Source organism: Hippichthys cyanospilos, chromosome 11 (genome assembly GCF_059441005.1).
Source record: "Hippichthys cyanospilos isolate Australia breed blue-spotted pipefish chromosome 11, RoL_Hcya_1.0, whole genome shotgun sequence".
NCBI lineage: Eukaryota > Metazoa > Chordata > Actinopteri > Syngnathiformes > Syngnathidae > Hippichthys > Hippichthys cyanospilos.
In genome coordinates, this window is record NC_142379.1 from 22,401,613 (window position 1) to 22,423,362 (window position 21,750).

At 40.3% G+C, this 21,750-nt stretch overlaps 2 protein-coding genes and 1 long non-coding RNA gene across 5 annotated transcripts in view; 2 read left to right on the forward strand and 1 right to left on the reverse strand.

Moving 5' to 3' along the window:
* The first annotated feature begins 3,752 nt into the window (after positions 1-3,752).
* Positions 3,753-8,977, forward strand: LOC148416354 (uncharacterized). 3 transcript variants are annotated; one of them, XR_015867144.1, is made up of 6 exons: positions 3,753-4,032; positions 6,058-6,139; positions 6,580-6,682; positions 7,305-8,040; positions 8,255-8,473; positions 8,756-8,977. It is a non-coding gene; the product is annotated as an uncharacterized LOC148416354 (long non-coding RNA). The 3 variants fall into 3 exon arrangements; XR_015867145.1 differs by lacking the exon at positions 3,753-4,032 and adding an exon at positions 4,351-5,328; XR_015867146.1 differs by lacking the exons at positions 3,753-4,032; positions 6,058-6,139 and adding an exon at positions 6,146-6,342.
* Positions 8,978-9,610: 633 nt separating this feature from the next.
* The window catches only part of LOC148416355 (uncharacterized), a 48,485-nt gene continuing 36,345 nt past the window's right edge, over positions 9,611-21,750 (reverse strand). The window contains exons 2-12 of the mRNA XM_088426966.1: positions 12,812-12,929; positions 12,561-12,688; positions 12,126-12,435; positions 11,915-12,006; positions 11,508-11,555; positions 11,230-11,297; positions 11,054-11,146; positions 10,660-10,970; positions 10,370-10,548; positions 10,037-10,209; positions 9,611-9,830 (exon numbers count right to left, since the gene is read on the reverse strand). Of these exons, the coding sequence (XP_088283092.1) occupies positions 9,611-9,830; positions 10,037-10,209; positions 10,370-10,548; positions 10,660-10,970; positions 11,054-11,146; positions 11,230-11,297; positions 11,508-11,555; positions 11,915-12,006; positions 12,126-12,435; positions 12,561-12,688; positions 12,812-12,929 (1,740 nt within the window). The remainder of the gene's footprint in view (positions 9,831-10,036; positions 10,210-10,369; positions 10,549-10,659; positions 10,971-11,053; positions 11,147-11,229; positions 11,298-11,507; positions 11,556-11,914; positions 12,007-12,125; positions 12,436-12,560; positions 12,689-12,811; positions 12,930-21,750) is intronic.
* The window catches only part of siae (sialic acid acetylesterase), a 38,084-nt gene continuing 32,688 nt past the window's right edge, over positions 16,355-21,750 (forward strand). Inside the window, exons 1-2 of the mRNA XM_088426981.1 lie at positions 16,355-16,393; positions 20,354-20,518. Of these exons, the coding sequence (XP_088283107.1) occupies positions 20,392-20,518 (127 nt within the window). The 5' untranslated portion in view covers positions 16,355-16,393; positions 20,354-20,391. The remainder of the gene's footprint in view (positions 16,394-20,353; positions 20,519-21,750) is intronic.

Genomic DNA, 21,750 nt, shown 5'->3' on the forward strand with positions numbered 1-21,750 from the left:
TAAGTTTAAAAGGTTTTAAAGTTTAGTAAATCAGATACTGATGGCATGTTTTAATTTTTTTTTTTTTTTTTTTTTTTTTTTAAATACCCAAAAAATGCTTTGCTCTGGTTAAGGGGTACTTAGCTGTAAACATATTTCAAAGGGGTACATCACTGAAAAAGGTTGAGAACCACTGCTCTATACTGTCAAAGTTTCTGCACTCTTCATCAATGCCTATGGAGACTGGAAAATTCATGACATTAACTGATTGGTTATTGTACAAAAAGCTGTTGTTATGCTCTGTGTCTTTATTATGATTTGCGTCTTCATTATGAGTTATGCCTTTACTATGAGTTTTGTCTTTAAGTTGTGCACGTATTTTTATGTTTTATGATGTGCTTTTTGTTTAGGTTGAGTTCACAGTTCCTCGTCTTAAAGGATGCCTTTGAGCTGACGTCACAGTTGCAGCCGTAGTCATAGTACAGCACGAAGGCTATATAACCAGCCGGTGCAGGAGAGCCTGGAGTATAACCTGTTATCCTTCGTGACATTTTGTTAGTTTCCATGTCTGGTATGTGTTTTCAGTTAATATCCACGTCTGGTGTGTGTTTTAACTTAATAAACTATCCACCTCATCAGGGGGTGGCTTCAGGGTTCTGAATCCAATTGAGTTCCAAGATGAATCATAACAGAATAACCCGGCCGCCATGGACTCAGCCGACACGGAACAAGTATGCAAGGCTCTAACCTTCCAGGGACAAATGGTTGGTCTACACCATCAGAATATAGAGCTACAGTGGGCTATTGCCACAGTTGCAAGAAGCGTAGAAATGTTCGCCTCTCGCACTCCAGAAGCCAAATCTGGTGATTTCTGGTTATCACCGGTTTGAGTCCGTTCTGTCAGGCAAACTGTCTACGGGCTGCGGAGTTTGCCAGTGTTCCCTGCACGTTCCAAAATGTGAGGAAATCAATTTAGAACGGGTGCCAGCCTATTACCATGATTTACAGAGGGGTTTCAGTAAAGATCAGACTCTCGCCCTACCGCCACACCGTCCATATGACTGCGCCATCGAGATCGTGCCGGGATCATCCAGCAGCAAAACTGTACAAAATCCTACCGCCCGAGCAGGACTCGCTCCGCGATTACATTTCCACCTCACTGTCCGCCGTCCCTGTACCCCTCCGTTGGCTGCAGGGTTCTTTTTTACCGATAAGGATAAAACCCTCCATCCTTGTATCGACTACCATGGTCCCAATGATATTACGGTAAAAAACAAGTATCATTTACCCTTGCTCGACGACGCATTCTCAGCACTGCATCAGGCCCACATATTCACCAAATTGGACCCCCGCAGCACATCTTGTTCGTATACGAGAGGGATGAGTGGAAAAACGCGCAACACACCATTCGGACACTTCGAGCACCAAGTCATGCCGTTCGGACTCAGTAACACGCCTGCCGTGTTCTACAACATGGTTAATGACATCTTGCACGACATGATCAACCTGTTCTGTTTTGTGTATTTGGACAACATTTTGATCTTTTCCAAAAACCTGCAGGATCATCGGCAGCATGTCCGCATGGTCGTGCAACGCTTGCTGGAGAACAGGTTGTTTGTCATGACTAAAAAATGCGATTTCCACCTGCCATTGGTCATGTTTCTCGGTTTCATATTGGAGAAGGGCCAGTTGCGAGCTGACCCAGCCAAAATCCAGGCAGTAGTCGAATGGCCATCCCCGACATCTAGAAAGCAACTCCAAAGTTTCCTGGGGTTTGCCAATTTTTATACGCGTTTGTCAGGTTCACCAAATAGACATTTATAATAATTAGGCAATAAAGAGAGAAAAGTCATTTTTTCATAATCTTCTCGAGTGGGATCGAGAGAGAGAAGGAGTGTAGCGTTTATTTGTTCACTGCACATTCGTTCTCCAACGCTACTTCTAACACCCCCCATTATATATGATACAAAGGCATCTGATCACATGTAAAATTGGCAGACAGTATACTTGTTTATGTGTTAATATTAGCAAGAATCTTTTATCAATCTTCACATTCTCTGATAGTGGGTGTGAGCTCAGAGGTCCTGACGTCACCTCCCAGGGGACTCTGCCATCGATGTCTCCTTATCAGCTGTTCGCACTCTGCAGTCGAGTCGTCTTCTTGTAGCCACACCCAAGCTGAAAACACTCTCTTATGCTGCAAATATGTACTATCATGGCAAATGTATAATAACTACTCAAAATGATTCCTACAGCGTATTATTCCGACTACAGTATGCTGACTGAACCTCTGACAAAACTCAAGTCTAGCAAAGTACCCTTCACGTGGGGTGGGGAGATTCACGAGTTCCCCTATTCTCTTGCATCCGAATCCCAAACTTCCGTTTACGGTTGAGGTTGACGCGTCCGACTCTGGAGTAGGTGCGGTCCTTTCCCAGCTACCTCCTGAGGATGCCAAGTTACATCCATGTTCATTCACACAGTTCCAAACTGGCTTGCCATCATGGGACCAGACGGCCGATCCATCTGGTCAGTCTGGGTTTCTGGTGGCCGGGCTTGCGAAGGGATATCATAGACTTGTTGCTGCCTGTACCACTTGTGCAAGTTTGCAAAGCGACTCACCGACTGCCTGCCAGGCTGCTGCACCCCAATTCCGTCTCGACCGTGGTCGCACATAGCACTGGACTTCATCACAGTATCACAGGGCAAGTCCACCACCATGACAGTGGTGGATAGGTTCTCCAGGCAGGTCATGTGGTCATCCATCAGATTGACATCGGGCTACCACCCTCAGTCCAACGGACAGGTCAAGCGCGCTAATCAAGCACTCAAAGCCTCGTTGCGATGTGTCTGCCAGTAGAACCAGTCGGCCTGGGCGATTTCCCTCTCCTGATTGGAATATGCGTACAACTCCGGTCCTTCATCCGCCACCGGCAAGTCTCCGTTTCATGTCGTCTACAGATTTGAACCACCGTTTTTTTCCTTCCCAGGAGAAAGAGGTTGTGGTGTTTTCTCTTCGGCGCCACCTTCGGTGGTCCCAGAAGGTTTTGGAATGACACCAAGGCCGCGCTCACATGTACGGCAGAGCAAAACAACCAGCTGGCAAACCGGTTGCCGTCCGTGGCTCCGCAGTACCATCCGGAACAAGAAGTCTGGTTGTCAACCCGTGATTTGCACCTCGCCCAATCCTCCAAGGAACTCACCCTGAGATTCATCGGGCCCTTCAAGTTTGCTTCCTTCATCAATCCTGTTACGGTCAGACTCGCCTTGCCGCCATCCATGAAGGTCCACCCGGTTTTTCACCTCTTTACTCAAGCCAGTTGTTTCCAGTGCGCTGTGCCCTCTGGCTGTCCCTCCTCCTCCTCCTCCTCGTCTGGTAGACGGTGATCCAGTTTATAGTGTTACAGCAATACTGGACTCCCGATGCAGAGGGAGAGGGGTTCAATATCTGGTAGCTCGGGAGGGGTATTGGCCGGTCGAGCACTCGTGGGTCCTGCGGTCGTGGGTGTTAGATCAGGGGTTATTGAGCAATTTTCATAGGGCTCACCCTGGTAAGCTGGGGGTCGGCCAGGGGGCGTCTGTTGCAGGGTGTGTACTGTTTTGCTCTGTGTCTTTATTATGATTTGCACCTTTATTATGAGTTGTGTCTTTATTATGATGTTATCTCTATGTTAAGTTGTGCACGTGTTTTTCTATTTCTGTTTTATAATGTGCTTTTTGTTTAGGATGGGTTCACAGTTCCTCATCTTAAAGCATGCCTTTGACCTGACGTCACAGTTTTAGTTGGAGTCAGAAAGGATGACTTCATAATACACCACGAAGGCTATATATCTGTCGCCGAGTTATTGTTTTGCCACGCTATGTGTATCTCTGATTCTTCTTCGTGACACTTTATTAGTTTCCACGTCTGGTGTGCGTTTTCAGTTAATAAACTATCCACCTCATCGTGTGGATGACTTGAGTTCGGAATCCGATCCAGCAGTCCCAAGGTTACTCATAACAGCTGTACATGAAAACTAACGCTGGTCAGCCGTGATCTGGGTACTGCTGCAGGTATGCATAACCTTAAGCTTTATTATTAGTATTAAGCCACTTAAAAGAAAAAGTTACAACTGAATCATTACTCATTTGGGATACGCTTTCAAAGGCATCCATTTATCGAAGCCAACAGCTGATGCAAATTACATTACAAGAAACACATACCATTTTTAGATAAAAGATTTTTATTAAATTCAAACTAAACTAGAGATGCAAGCAGCTATAACCAGCCCTCGCAGCTGTGCATGTTGGAAGTATGAACAGGTCGAGGTATGAACACATTTGGGTATGAATGTATCTGTGCGTATGCAGGCAAACAGTAATAGTTAATGTTTTAGAAAAGGTAAAATTTTCATTTGCATTTGTTCAACGGGCTCAACTAAGTAATTGGAATCGCAAAATAGGTAATATATTTCCGATGGAATGCATGTTTGTTGATGTCTAGGAATGGACTTTCATTCAACGTGTGAAGTCGTGACAAGATGAGATCATCTGCCGTCGTAAAGAGCACTGCTGTATAACCCACAGCCATTATCAAAACATCATAATATTTGGTGGAGGAAATTTAGGCGTATCTGAAGATGTGATAAAAAAAAATTCTGTGATATTAGGCTAAACAAGAAAAGTTTTTTTTTTTTTTTTTTTGCTGCCTCTGAGTGGCGCCCGCACTACAAGGAAAAAAGTGTTGTTGGGCATTGGACTCCCATGAAATTAAATTTAGAGAAGATCATCTTGGTCCAGTTACATTCAATTTTACCATTCTGGCCAGACATCGGATTTTGAGGCGGTGTAAAGTTCACACCCAAATTTGAAAAGTCATAAAATTGAGATCCTTAATGTTCCCTATCTCAGTGTTATCTTGATTAATTTTCAGTTAATTTACTGAGACAGGCATAGCACAGTACATGAAATTGCTGCCATCTATAAGCTCAATTAGGAACAGCAAATTTGTATATGAGTAATAGACTGTATGAGCCCCTAACTTTGTAAAATGGCGACAATCAACAAAAGGACGAAAGTTGACTGCGAGGGCCGACGGTTCAAGGATGAGTGGAAATTGGACTATTTCTTCACTGAAATACAGAACAACTGTGTGTGCTTCATTTGTAAAGAGACGGTGGCTGTTTTTTAAGTGTTCAATGTGAAGCGACATTACCAAACAAAACATGCAGACGTATATGGCAAGATCACAGGTAACGAACGCAGCAAGAAACTGAAACATCTCGACGCTAGTTTAATCTCACGGCAGCAATATTTTACAACTTTTACCGACAGCTGGATAAGGACAAGTCCAAGAGATTCGCGCATTTGGTAAGAAAATGCTAAGCTTGTTCGGGTCGACGTATTTGTGAGAACACATTCTCGGTTATGAACTTAAATAAGACACGGTTATCAGGTTCTCACAAGACATCTTGCGCATCCATACTACTGCCACACCTGGCCTTTGTCCTGCACTCCAGATCTCAGTTTCACCCATCACACTCATGCCGACAAGTCATTTTTCATTTACGATCAGTTTGAAAACTTTTTTTTTTTTTTTACTTTTCGTTCCAGAATAATAACCATTTAAAAATACAGTCAACATTTATAGTTTCTAATGTCATATTTTAAATGAGCCCTGCACTTGTTGATATGACTATTACTTGTTCATTTCTCTGTTATTGTGTTTACAATTTTTATAAATATTAAACTGCCATGGTGATATTATTTTTTTTATGTTTCAAATGTAATTTGCACCCAAGAATACAATTACTTCTACGGTGGCCGAGAACCCTCAATGCTGCAAATAAGAAGAACGCTGCAAATAAAAGAAAATCTTTACACAAAACAAAAACAGCGCTGCAAATAAAAAAAAAAACATACAAACAAAAAGAAACAGCGCTGTAAATAAGAGAAACGCTGCAAACAAAAAGAAACAGCGCTGCAAATAAAATAAGGAAACGCCCCTGCAAATAGAGGAAACAGCGCTGCAAATAAAAACAAACGCTGCAAATAAAAAACCCCACAACGGAAATGAATTAACGGGGACTATTATTTCAGGTGCACCTCACCTGTAGTAGTTTTTTGAGCGCGGACGAAGAGGAATACGAAGAAGAATAAGAAGAAAGGCCAAGTAAACGAGGTCAGTGTTTATTGACGCTACGTGTCTCTACGTAATGTGTTATAGTTAGGCCATGTAGCCCCAGCTTTGATGAGAAGTTGAACTAGATAATGCCGTGTAGCGTTAGCTTCGACCAAGAGGCGACTCGAGTTCTGAAAATTTACTCGAATATGTACATGTAACGTTACATGCTCTCACTCAGAGCAGTCTACTACAGAGCACAGGTGAGCCAACACAACAGGTAGCCTATTAAAATACACCCGAGTGAAAACAACGTACAGTTCTGAGAGCTTATTACCATCGTTGTTTTTTATTTATTAAAATCATTCTAACATCTAAGGCGTAGATAACATAATAGTTATTTGGATGAATGTCGTCAATGCTGTGGGGTGGTGAAAGATGTTTGCGAAAGTGCCATAATGTCAGAGTCCTAAATTTTACTGTCTTTTGTCATTTACCAGGTCATGTTTTGTCCATTTTGCGGAGTGAATCTCCAAACTGTCCTTGTATACTGTGGCTCATGCAGTAGAAATGTCAGTTTTCTAAAGAGTCTTCAAGATGAAGGTATATCTTTTTCTAACCGCTAATTAGGATCTTAAACATGATGGATTGCTGTTTTTATTTCGGAGAATATACTGTATTGAAGTCATGAATATACCACTTCATATGGTGAAGTCCATAACAGACTCATGTGGAATACAATGAATGTGAAAAATAGGATATTTAACAAATTCCAACTTCTGCCAGCCATCACACAATCCTGGGAGGTAGTCTCATAATGATACTACAGTTTTCTATTTGACCCACATACCCGTGGACATGGAAAATCTAGAAAGCGTTTTAGTTTAGTAGGTTACTGATCTCTTAAAAAAAAAAACACCTCGCTTAGTCAAGTCAATAAGTTATTCCCTTGACAATTATAATAATCATGTAGAAGTAATTAGTCCTATTCAAACAATTTTGAATGTTTTGCAGTGGTACTTTTCATACTAAAATATTTTTAATCAACTGATAACGAGTGCAGTGAATAGCATCATTCCTCAGTAACTCGAATTACTAACGACCATGTCACCCACACATGATAACTGAAACAATCTTATTTATTCCCCTCTCTGTTAAAAAAAAAAAAAAAAAAGCAGTGCATCATTTAGTCTATAATATAGTGTGCTCCATTTTTTCTCCTCAGGTCCTGAAGCTATACCAGTGGATGAACTTATCCAAAAATATTTCACTGAGGGCCATAGTTATGAAATAATAGTCGACTTACTAAAAACCAAACACAACATATCAGTCAGTCTTTGCAGTTTAGAAAGAAAACTAAAAGATGCAGGCCTGACCAGGAGGATCAACTACACTCCAATTGCTACTGTGCAGGCAGCAATATCAGAGGAGCTGACGGGATCAGGACAGCTTTTAGGGTATAGAGCAATGTGGCAGATTCTGAAACAGAAGCATTCTCTTGTCGTTAGACGAGATGATGTGATGCGCCTCATGGCAGAGCTGGATCCATGTGGAACAGAGAATCGCCGCAGACGTAGATTTGTTCGAAGAGCATATCATTCAATGGGACCAAATGAAATCTGGCATGTTGATGGGTATGATAAATTAAAACCTTTTGGAATTTCCATAAGTGGCTGCATTGATGGCTTCTCAAGAAAAATTATGTGGCTGAATTGTGGAAAGACCAACAACGACCCTTCGGTTATTGTTCAGAACTACATCAACTGTGTAGCAGAGTTTGGAGTTTTTCCAAAGCGGCTTCGCACAGATTGCGGCACTGAAAATGGACTAATGGCAGCCCTTCATTGTACTTTGAGATCAGAGCATACAGATGAGTTTGCAGGAGCTAAAAGCCACATGTATGGCACCTCAACATCCAACCAGCGGATTGAAAGTTGGTGGTCCTACTTCCGGAAACAAAGGTTTTTGTCACTTTTCATTCATTTATGCTTTACTTGACCCGGGATTATTGTATTTGCTGTATGCATTTATATTATTTCCCGACTCATATGTATATTGCTGTGAATTTTAAAAGAAATTATATATTGGAGTGACATTTCCAAAAGGCATCAAGTCATTTGCAAGTGCACTTGTAGATTAATCTGGATGGGGGAAAAAAATGTATTTTCTGTCTAGGAGCCAGTATTGGATGGATCTGTTCAGTGACTTGAGGGAGAGGCATCTCTTCAATGGCAGCCCTGCACACACAAAGTTGTTACGATACTGCTTCCTGGGCGTCCTGCGGAAAGAGCTGGATGAATACAAGCAGTACTGGAATACTCACACCATTCGTCCTGTTCAACAATCCCGGTGCCCATCTGGTAAACCAGAGGCAATGTATCATGTGCCTCACAAGTGAGTATTGATCAGAGAGTCTTACCAGTAATTTGAATTATAATGTATAAAAATACACATATAGTCTTTTAATATTATTTCAAAATATTGGACAATGTTATTGCAATTCAAAATAAATTATGCCCTCATGTGCAGATCATTGCTTTTCTTTGGGTGTCTGCATCCTTGTCCTGTAATGAACTATGGAGATAATTGAATGACCATAAAACTCAAACTTAACAGGAAAGCTAAACTTTCTTGGTGTGTTGCTCACTGTGGACTCTTTTCTGTACTTGCTCCCAGATTTGATGGGACCAATTGTGGTTTCCCAGCATCTGCCCAAACCCTGAACCACATCACCAACATCATTCCAGTGCCAGCAGTTGCTGGCAGGGATGAGCATGAAAATCTCTTTGAAGAACTGCAAAGACAGAGTGGTCTCAGAGCTCCTTTGCAGTTGGAATCAGCTGTTGAGAACTATATCACCCTGAAAAATATGGCAGGTCTATAAACCTTTTCGGGACATGTTTGGCTCTTTTTTCTTTCTTGATAATTTGTGTTATGACAACATGTAATACTAATTTATTTGTGTAGTGTTTGCTGTCTTGTCTGTGCCCGGGGAATAAAATGTTTTTAAAAAAGTCTGTAGTTACCAATTTAAATTAGTACCGAAACATGCTAAAACAATGATTTTTTTTTAAGTGTGTTATTAACAGAACATATATTTGAAATAGAAAATATTGAACATAGGTGCTACTGCAATTAACACAAAACAACTTCAGCAGTAATATATAACATTCAACAACACAAAACTGTGTCTAAAAGCACCCAAAGCCAGGGGAATTCTTGATGCCAAAGTCCATGTTAGCTTTGAAGGCACTATAAGTGTCCAAAAGAGGAAGTTTTAAAATGTTGGCACATGTATTTGCCATTGGGAATGTTGAGATAGTAGAACATAGGAATTGAAGGCGTGGCAGAGGACTCATACCAGCAGGAGGCATACGTGGCACACCTGTAGCAAACATTAACACTTCCTCCAAGGTCAAGTAGCTGTCATTTTCTAAAAGTAGAGAGAATTGGAATCAACTGAATACTATCTACATCAACAATGTAACTTTTCATAATTGGTGTATATAAAATCAGACGAGAGCAAATTGACTAACCTTCACAATCGAGAAGATAGTCTGCCCAGTAAGTCAAAGCCTTCTCTTCCAGAGTCCTCTTGTTGCTTCCCTGTTGACTCAGTTCGGGCTGAAACAGACGTTCCATCTCTGCAGCAGACAGCTTAACATCACAATGACAGAGAACAGGGGCCAGGACAGTTGGATGCTGCTGCAGAGCTGTCAGAAACTGCAGAGTTTCAAGTCCAGCCTTGAATCTAAAATACATTTAAAAGATACATGCAGAGTTAACTTGGGTCAGGACTGTTGGATGCTGCTGCAGAAAGTCCAGCCTTGAATCTAAAATACAATTAAAACATACATGCAAAGTTTCACGCACATCGTGTACAAGTAATTCAGCAAAAAAATGGGACAACACTTTCTTTCAGTGTCAATTAAATTAACAAAAAAAAAAAAAACCTACCTTTCAATTGCAGTGTTGTTCCTGTGGATGATGTACCACTTCAGGTACTCTTCTATGATCTTTTTTTTTTCTTCGCATGACCTGACACGCCTGAAGCACCCAGCAGTGTGCAACATGGCACTGTTCTGTAGCATCAAGTCCTGAAGGCTCTCCAATGATTCTGCATTCTGAATCTAGAAGAAGAGAAAACAGTCACACATTTCACATAAGACAAGTAATTATGAGAAATTATATAGCCAGAAGGAAATCTTGAAAAAAGTGGAAAAAACCCTATTTAAACTCACTCTCGAACTATTTTAGAATTTCACAACCTTCTATCAAATGTCCTCATACCTCTTGTAAAACTTTCCTTATCTCATCATCTGTAATGTCCTTTATGGATGCCTTGAAACTGCTCTGCCCTGAGATGTAGCTGACCAGATCTTCTGAAAGAAAATTCGGACCAGGTCCGCCATGTACAATGGACACAGCGATCATCTTCCCTGCTAAATAATACTCATCCTCTCTGATAGCTGTCCAAGGAAATGCAGAATAAATAAATATTAAATCAGTTTACATATTTAAAAACACAGCATGGTTGAAATATTGTTTTTTTTCTTTTAAAACTTCATACACAAAACAACCTGTTGAATTGTAGACCAGATAGCGGCTCTGCACAGGTCCATCAAATATGGGCCGTTTGTTCAGCTCTTTCAGGAGAAGGGAGAGGAATTCTCGCTTGGGGCCACCTGTATCGAGACCATCCTCAATCCTCCCTTCATTGTCAGAGGATTTCACCAGGATGTCTTTCTTTTCTGAGAATGTTGCCCTTTTGAATCCTCTGACTGCTCCATCCCAGATGTCAGAGCGACAGATGTTAAATCTACTGACAGCTTTACGGTTTATCTGGTTTGCCAAGTTTGCAGTTATCTCAGAAATTGATTGCTGGTCCACCCTGTCATCCAATAAATCATGACCTTGTTACATGATACATGATAGCAAACATTTTTGACCAAGAAAAAATAACTTTTCTCTTACTCTGTATCCTCTAGAATGTCATGACTGCACTCAACACTGTCTGATTCATCCTCATCTTCTATTATAATGGGCGCATACAGCTGAGTATATTTGCTAAAAAATAGACAGACACAAGTTAAGATTGTTGATGTTTTCATTAAAAACACACTTGAATTGTAGAAAGGAAAGTATAATACCTATAGCATTCAGTTTGCATCACCTCTCCTGATGTTCCTGGGCCCTCTAGTGAGTCAGAAAGCGAGACCTGAATCAGAAAACATAACAGAGATAGGACAAGTAAGTTGAAACATTTCAAGTCATGGCTATCAGAGAACTGATTTAGAAAAAGAAGACTATTCTAATGTACACAAACATGGATCTCTAGGTCAGTACGTACTTTTAGACATTAATTGTAACTATGTTTTCAGAAAAGGCTAAATGTGAACAATAGACAATGTTTAGGAGTCACAATTACCGGAGCTGCTGAATCAGTGCCCGGCTCTCCATCTGCAGGTTCCCATACCTGGAAGTAAACAACAATATATTAGTGCACTTTAAATTTTCAGAACTAGAGCTGAACAAATATGAACATAAATATTGAAGTATATGATTCTGAGTGATAAAGTGTTTGATTCACAACAGGAGGAATGATCATTTTCACATGACCACTTTCAGTGAAAAACATGGTTTTGCAGGGATCTGCACTAAATACAATTGTTCAATGGTACAATCCTTAAGCTTGTATGATATAGTATGTGCACGCCAGAACACTTCAAATGCCGTTTTGGCACATCTTTCATTTTAAAAAAATGGTTTCTAAGTAAATTCTAGAAACATTTTCACTTAAAAACTCACAATATAAGCAATGTAAGAAGCACTCACTAATGTATCAGCTGCAATGAATTCTGCAGAACTTCGACTCATGATGATCACCTCAGAGTCCAATGAGTCAGATTCCGAGATGGTTTCCTGAGCTGTGAAATACAAGTATAAGAAGATTTTAGACTACTCAGAACAACAAACAACTTTTCTAGACAAACAAATCCATGTAAAAAGCTCTACTTGGTCGGTAATTTATTTCACAATTACTTACAAGAGGTAAAGAAATCTTCAGCTGTACAAATGTATAGTGTGATACGTTGGTAGGCCTTCCCCAATGCCGCTTTGTAATCTTTCAGAGTGAAGGGTACATCTGTTCCTGGTATATCCGTTATTTTTGTACAGTCAGGATAGAGAAGTACGTAGGGACCACCATGTAAATTTCTGTGGAAGGTCTTCAGTTTGTGCTCAGCAGCCCTCTGCAATTCGTCAGCATTCACTTCTGGTCGCACCAAAATGGGAAGTACTGATCCTCTTACAGCCTTCAGTCTGCCATCTTTTAAATGCATTAGGCCTACTGAAATCTACAGAGAAACATTGAAATAAGCAACTGTTAACCACTTTAGTGACACTATAAATACATGACAGAGTGTCCATTCTGCTTGCCTGCAAAAGTATTACTCTATCTCCCTCTCTGCAAAAAAGTTACCTTCACAACCTTCAAGTTGTCTTTTGGTGGTGATTTTTTCTTTTTGAAAGATGCTCGTCTCTCCTTCTCTTTTAGACTCCTGAAAGTCTGAAATGACTTCAGCATACTTTTTTCAGGAGCCTCTGCCTCTAAAGAGTCCAATCAGTCATCAATGAGAACGAACAGAGAGACATACAGTGTTCTCAACCAGTCATAAAGGTATAGATTGTACAAGACCTAAACTTAAATAAAACAAAAAAAGGAAATATTACCTCCACTTGTTCCAGGTTTGTCAACATCACACAGAAATGTGATGTCCTTGCCACAAGAACAGCAAAAAGCTGGTTTAGAAGACAGCTGGTGTCCACAAAAAGGACAATACATTATGATCTGCAACAAAACAAATCAAGTATATTAACTTGCTTAGCACTTCAAATGTATGAACAATTTAAAATAATACCATAACATATAGACAGACTTATCATTCATAAATAAGCAATATCTTGAAATGAATTACACACGTGAATTAATCACGGCAATTCCCGCTGACAAGGCCTAAAAAAGCCTCAAGTAATTAAACACACAAGAACAGTTGATAGTGGGTATAGATGATGTTAGTGTGTATGTATTGACTTAGTTCCTATTCCTCCTCTTCGTATTCCTCCTCTTCTTTGTACTGTATTTCTCTTCATATTTTTCTTCTTCTTCGCTCAAATAAAAAAAAAACTACAGGTGAAGTGCACCTGCAATAATAGTCCCCGGTGATTCATTTCCGTTGTGGAGTTTTTTATTTGCAGTCTTTTTTTTATTTGCAGCGCTGTTTCCTCTATTTGCAGGGGCGTTTCTTTATTTTATTCTCTTATTTACAGCGCTGTTTCTTTTTGTTTGTATCGTTTTTTTTTAATTTGCAGCGCTGTTTTTGTTTTGTGTAAAGATTTTCTTTTATTTGCAGCGTTTTCCTTATTTGCATCATTGAGGGCTCTCGGCCACCGTATACTTCTGTTCAACTGTTACAAAAAAGTTAAAGTGTTAAAAAAGTGAAGTTAAGTGAATAGATCAATTTCAATATTTACTGTCTATTCAATTTTGATATGCATGTTTCAAATGAACCAAAACACATGCTTAAGATACCTGAAATAAAAAAAGAAAAAAGAAAATGTGAAACACAGAACGGCTCGCTGAAATGTGTTTAAATTAATTGCTGTTATATGTAAAGAACGCCCGCCAAGGTTGGCCCCCCTACATTTTTAACACACAAAATCTGGCCTCCTTTGCAAAAAGTTTGGACACCCCTGTCCTAGGGTATGGCTGTCTTTGATTGTTTTTTAGGTCTTGGGGTCCTGCATATGCGTACAAATTTTGGTAGCTGTAAAGCGACCCAACTCGGTTTGGCTACAATCCATCGTCTATAATGACATTTTTTGCTCCCACTAGATGGCGCTCGCACTAAGACAAAAAACTGGTTAGTAGGTGTGTTTTCCGTTGGCCTCTCATCAACTATATGAAATTTAGAAATGATAAGACCATCTGGATCCAATTACAGAAACTTTTTGGTATTGGCGAGACATCGAACTTTGAGGCGACGTACTGGCCATGCCCATTGGCAAAAAGTTGTAAAATTGGAGAACCTTCATGTTCCATGCCTCACCGTTATTCTGGCCAATTTTCAGTTAATTTGCTCAAACAGGATTAGCACAGTGCAAAAATTGTGTTATTAAGGTTTTTGTCACTGTTGGCATAGGAAGTTTGAAACACGTATTTTGAAGCCTCGCCTCCATCATATATGTGAGCCGATCTTCACGAAATATTTGCCCAGTTGTGCCCGTATGTCAGATAATGGAGCATGCCAAATGTGAAGTTGATCGGGTAAGGGGTTTTGGTACAGAAAAATGTACAAAAACGAGCCAAATGGCACATTCAACAGTTGATAACTCTGGTTCTGTACATCCTAACATTAGGCACTCGATAATGTTTTTGTAGGTCTTGAGGTCCTATATATGCGTAAAAAATCTCATAGCTCTCGGTCGAACGGGTCGGAACTGGCTGCAGTTTTAGGATCATCTAGGTCCAATTATAGCAACGTTTACTGATTTGGGAAAACTTCAACTATGAGGTGGCGTACAGACCACCCCCTTTATCACAAAGTCTTAAAATTTGGAAACCCTTATCCTCCAAGTCTCTATGCCATTTGGACAAATTTTCAGTTCATTTACTTTTATGGGCTTAGCACAATACATGAAAGTTTAAAAAAATTACATATTTGTCTGTAACTCGGTGGCGCTAAAATTATTTTGAAAATTAATCATGCAGATATGTTAAAGCTTTGACTAGTACATTTTCTGCTAAGTTTCAGATTTTTTTTTAAGCTTGCACATTGGAGTTTTTAGGGTTTTTGTTGCTAATGGCGAAGGAAATTTGACTTTGAAACACGTATTTTGAAGCCCCGCCCCCATCATATATGTTAGCCCATCTTCACGAAATATTGCCCAGGTGTGCCCCTATGTCAGATAATGGGGCACGCCAAATGTGAAGTTGAACGGGTCAAGGGTTTCAGTCCCAAAAAATGTACAAAATTGGGCCAAATGCTACATTCAACAGTTGATAACTCTGGCTCTGTACAGCCTAACATATGGGGCTCTATAATGTTTTTATAGGTCTGGAGGTCTTACATATGCATAAAATATTTCGTAGCTTTAGGTCAAAAGGGTCGGAACTGGCTGCTGTTTTAGGATCATCTGGGCTCAATTACAGCAAGTTTTGCTGATTTGGGCAAACTCCGACTATGAGGTGGCATACAGACCACCCCCTTTATCACAAAGTCGTAAAATTTGGAAACCCTTATTTTCCAAGCCTCGATGCTATTCAGACAAATTTTCAGTACATTTACTCTTATGGGCTTAGCACAACACATGAAAGTTTAAAAAAATGACATTTTGTCTGTAACTAGGTGGCGCTATAATTAATTTGAAAATTTATCATGCAGATATTTTAAGGCTATAACTAGTAAATTTTCTGTCAAGTTTTAGATTTTATGAAGCTTGCGCATTGGAGTTATTAAGGTTTATGTTGCTCATGGAGAAGGAAATTTGACACACGTAATTTAAAGCCCTACCCCCATCATATATATTGGTCGATCTTCACCAAATTTTTTGCCCAGTTGTGGCCCTATGCCTGATAATAGAGCATGACAATTTTAAAGTCGATGGGGTCAACAGTTTAGGAGATATTAAGAGGAATTTGGTACGTCCAAAATGGCACGTTAAAAATTTCATAACTCTGGTTCTTTACATCCAAGCATATGACGTTTTATAACTTTTTTGTATGTCTTGAGGTCCTATATATGCCTAAACAAAATTCATAGCTCTAGGTGAAATCGCCCGTGACCCAGTACAAGTGTTCGACTGTAGGTAACGCTAAAAATCAATTTTTTTTTGGATTTTATGTATGAAAACACCAAAATACCTAATTTAATCTGAAGAACATAGGGGCCTCGCAGCGGTCGCTGGTCGGTCCTTAATAGTAATAATAATCCGGAGAAGAATAAGAGGGCTTGTTTTTGCGGTAGCTGCTCGGGTCCTAATAACTACTAGTAATTCATATTATAACATAAATCACTGTCCTGTTCGCTGACACAACACCCGGATCGCGCACGCTTTAGACATCATCACGTCATTACTGACTTGTAGCGCGCACACAAACACGTACAATCGAACAAATCACAATATATTAAGATGAGTTGGTGTCATTCCACAAGGGAGTATGTAGACCATTTTTCATTGCATTTGGCGAAATGAGTAGTTGATTTTTACCGATTGCAATTATAAAATATTTACTGAGCGGCGGTACTGCACCAGGTATGCTCGCACACTCAGCCTACACAAATTTACGGCAGGTTAGAGAATGAAAACCAGGAAGTACGATTGTTGCGCCTATTGCTATGGCGCATGTCACCATTACCAACGGTCGACCGCCTGGAGAAATTCCTTCAAGCATGAGATATTCTCTAACACTCGCATTTTTGTTGTGGGGTTTCATAGTTTTACTTTTGTGTGTTTTTCCTTCTTTGCAACAATGCGGTGAGTAAAGTCTTTACTTTTTGGTTCTTCGCCGTTTAAGTGATATCGTATTGAAGAAGAGGTAGCTTAATTTACTTGATTGTGCAGCGACAAACGAACCTCATTGTGCAGTCAGGCCAGCCTGAACTCGTAAAAATGAAGTTTAACCAGCCGCCACATTGATTGTCTATAATGTACATTACGGTAACAAGAACGCCAACGAGCGTCGTTGGCCACCTTCTAAAATCCACCAATACGGTAACGTTTGCTATTACAACCGAATTTCAATAAATCACAAAGAAAAAAATTCAAACGAGTTGTCCTAACAAAATCTGTAATCTTTCAGGAATCCGTCACAGTTAATTTTATCCAGATCCGGTGTTGCTTTTCAAAATAGAAGCTCCCTGAAGTCAGCAACATAAATCATTGCAAATGGAAAAATAAATTGTCATATTCAGAAAACAGTACTTTCACACAAAATGTTCTAAATCAAACTCTTAAATCTGCAACTTCAACCAAACCGTTTATATAATAAAATTATTAAAAACAAAACAATGCTTATTCCGCAGCCAAACCAGGCTAAGGACAAGAGACCTCCTGGTATTCAGCATTGGTGCTCTTGTCTCCACCTGATGTTGCTTTTCAAAACAAAACATCTCTGAATTGTGTATTTTTGACCATGAGTCATGAGTTAAAAAATAATTAAACGTTAAACCTACAGTACATTAGCCAATTAGACCAGGTCCAGGCAAGATTAAAGAGCGCTGGTATCCAGCAAAGGCGCTCCTATCTTGGTCTGATGTTTTTCATAACGAAACACCTCTGAATTATGCAGCTTCGACCAATCTTCTAGATTTTATTTCTAGATTCTATGTTGCCTCTCGACCAAATCGGTTCCAGGCAAGACTAAAGACCGCCTGTTATCCAGCTGCTACCTACAATGGATGTTGGTTTTTAGAAGCCTGAAATCTTATTTGTACCTATGCATCAAACAGTTCAGAGTACTCACCTTATTTGGAGTCCTTTGAGGGTGTGCTAGAGAGCGTTCCCCCTGGGGACTCCCCTGTTTAACTGAGGGACTTCACATGCGGGCAATGACAGTGAATGGGAGAAACAACCCCCCCTCCCCCCACCACCCCAATTGGAACCCAAGGGGTGTTCTATTAATCCTAGAAGGTCCAGCATTTGGCTCTAATACCTATAAAGACCACCGGGTGCCAACTGGCACCAAGGAGTTTAGCTAACACCCTAAATCACCTGGGAAAGGCTAACTGTGTTTTGTAAATTGAAAAAAGAGGTTGCACACTCACTTTATCTTGTTGGGGGAGCAGCAGACATGCACATTGGGGTCATTATGTGAGGGTGGAAGAGCTTGCACAGACCCATCTTTTGAAAACATTCAAGATCAGAAAGACTGACGTTGCACACAATTGTATCTTTCTGAGAGCGCAACACACACGTTTTTCCTCAGATGGGGACATTTATTGATAAAAATTGACCAAAACTAATCTTAAAAATGTATACAGTATTTGCGTCATCATTGTGCAGTCAGTTTTTGTCATTCAGTCATTCACATTTTAGTCGACCAGGGTTGTGCGATTAGATGCAGCTGGTGACAAATGACCCCCACACATCAGAATTTGCAGCAACCATATCAGTTTTTGCTCGTTCACTGCGGGTGGACATGTCATCAAATCGAGGATGTTGCATGATATCTTTGAAGCGTGTTCGAGACATTATTCAAATGATCTGTGGGTTTCCAGGTTTCCTGACCCAACAGTCATTAGTGATGGTACCCCGGTGACTCGGCGCAAGAGCCCACCCCCAGAAACAAAATGTAGGCTGCAAGAAGGCCCAAAACTATTTACATGGTGCTAAGTGGACAAATAAAAAAAATAAAAAACACTCCACTTTTGCTTTTTTGCATTTTCTCCTTGTTGGAAAAGAATAAGAAAAAGGGAATAATATGAAACAGAATGTTTCCTGAACACAGTGGAAGGTTTATGTCTTCTTCATCTGAGTCATTGTGATTTACTTCACTCAAGATCATTTCCAATGCCTGTTGAGCGTTGAGTCTAATCTGCATTTTTGTTCTTGAGGGGTTTGCACACCACAGAATTCTTGAGAATTCCCAATTGTAATGCAATCTGCATCCAACAGGCCGTTTTAATAGATAGGTCAATTTGCATGTGTTTACACCCGGTTGCAAATGCAAACAAGTCGTCTGCTTGCTACATGAACAACCCCCAACAATCTTGTTTTTATGTCTCTTATTGTGCTACAGTTAGTCTCAAGCAAGGGAAATCTGCATTTGTACATATTTATGGAATGATAATGTGAATCATTATAGCATCATACAAAGGCAACCTTATCTAGATGCAAACATGACCTAAAACGAAAGTCAATAAGAGATTATTTTTTATTGAATATGCATCTATGCTATTTATGAATGATGCATAATTGTTCCAACAAGATGAAGTTGGTGTGCAACTTCTCTTCTGTTCAATTTACTTAAAGTTAGCCATTCACAGGTGATTGAGGATGCGAGCTATAATCCTTGGTGCCATTTGGCACTCCGGTGGTCTTTATGGGTATAAGTGCCAAAGTCCACCACTCTGGTCTTTCTAGTGTTAAATCGCAAGGGTATCTATATGTGCATTTAGCACCAGAATATCCCGAGACCACAATTTGATGACTGACTTTGTGGTTGTGTCATCCAATTTGGGACTGCATGTTTGGACACTCGGGTGAAGAGCGGGGCAGATGTGTCAACTGATCACTACGTGGTCTGTTGACTCTGATGGAAGGGGGAGGTTGCTGGTCAAACCTGACAGACCAAAATGTATCATAAGGGTCTGCTCGAAATATCCAGATTTCCCTGTCAGAAGAAGTTTTAACTCCCGCTGCCGACAGAATTTCTCGACCTGTGTTTGCTAGCAGTGGGTAGTGCTGAATAATGTATGGACGGAGGGATGGATGGACAGTGGTGGTAACTAAGACTACTTACAAACATGTTGCCGACCAATTCTGAACCCAGAGGAAAACTGATGAAACGCAAAATTTGCTAAGTGGGATAGAGTCTAAAGCAGGGGTGGGCAACTCCAGCCCTCGAGGGCCGGTGTCCTGCATGTTTTCTAGTTTTGTCTCCCTAACACACCTGATTTAAACCATTAGCTCATCAACAAGCTCTGCTGGAGCTTGAGAATAATCCTAATCATTTGAATCAGGTGTGTTTGAGAGAGAAAACAGGAAAACATGCAGGACACCGGCCTTCGAGGCCTGGAATTGCCCACTCCTGGTTTAAAGGCACTTGCTAGAAAGAAAAATCAAAATGTCAGGAATCAGAAACACAATTCTGAATAAAGCCTATGTCCCAGATGATGTCCCTAATGTGTTCAGTTGGTCAACTACTTATATCAATTATTTTGTTTCACTTCCCTCTTCAAAAAGAAAAAAAAAAATCACAAATGAGTCATACTGGTTATAAATCACATTAATGCTATGTGTTTAACTGTTATTTGTTATATCATAAAAACCTGGAATTTGAATAGCGCCGAGTGTGTTTATATTCACTGTGCAGTGGGTGAGAATGTCAGTTTGAATGCATGCACTCTCAGATAGGCCAATGATCAATCCAGGGTGGATCCAACTGTGTCAGCGTGAGAATGTCAGTTAGTACTGTATTTATATTGTATGTTCCAAGGATGTAGAAATGAACATACAAGGCTTTCTTTCAAGAGAATGCATGTCTGTGTCTAGATAAGTCTTTTGGCTTTGCCTCCTACTATGACGACCACATGGTTCTGCAGAAGTCCCCGGAGAGAGCAATTTTGTGGGGTTACGGTAGCCCTGAGGGTGCACAGGTCACAGTCTACTTGTCAGGACCAATGAAATACAACAGCTCACAGGTCACTATTGAGAAAGGTAAATATAGCATTTTGATGTTTAGGTGGGGGTGTATTTAAACACCCACAGGCCCTATTATGAAAAAAAAACAAAAACAAAAACAATCAGATTCTGACTGAGGCATAAACAGGGGTGCACATATTTTTTTTCGTGGGTTACTCACATGAGTACCAGTTTGGTACTCACACTTCTTGTCATACATTCAGATTTGCAAAGAAAAAACTCCACACAGACTCCACATGTCTTCTCCATTGATGATTTATTGAATGAGCGATTAGTTTGGGATGACTAAAAATTTTTAAACCTGTATCAACGCAACGGTTTTCTCTGCTAGCTGAGGACATGAGTGGTAATTCTCACAACACATTTAAGCCACGGCACATCTTGGAGCCACTTTTCAGAAAAAAAAAGTTAATCTCAGGCTTGTTCGTTGTCATGGTGAAAGGGTGGGTTCAGAAATGCATCCGTGCTTTCTGTGGTGCATGACCACCTGCCTACCACTTGCTTGCATACCTGGGTATAAAAATGCAGTGTCACTTGAAACTAAAGGGCACCACAAAGTACAGTGGATCTCTGCATGCTCGATGTTTGCAAATGTACTTCTAATTACTGCATATATAATAGTAAAACACATCATAGAGAAACACAAAAGTCACAATGATCACATTCACAAAGGAGCTGCTGTGGGCCAGGGTTCATGTCACTGTCCATACCAACCTCATCTGCCATCCCAACTGTCCCTCTTCAAGGGACAAGGTGTAAGATTTAGACCAGGGGTGTCCAAAGTCGGTCCTCGAGGGCCGCTGTCCTAAATGATTTCCAGGTTTCTTTTCCTGACACATCTGATTCAAATGATCAGCTCATCAGCAAGCTCAGCAGAAACCTGATAACAATCCTGATCATTTGAATCAGGTGTGTCAGGAAAAGAAACCAGGAAAACATGCAGGACAGCGGCCCTCGAGGACCGACTTTGGACACCCCTGATTTAGATCGGTTTTCATTACGGAAAGCAGGAGGTTTCTGCATTTACCGTTATCTGTAGCTATAACAGACATGGTAGCCTCCGGAGGAATGCCACCCCCCATGTTATATGATTAAATGATAACTAGACCTACGATTACATTTAAAACATATTGTTGGTGGTTAAGAACACATTTATTTGCAAGTTTTTGAAATTTATAATCATTTAATGTATTCGTTTTTAATGAAAAACAGCCTAAATCTTACACATTGTCCCTATAAAGACACAT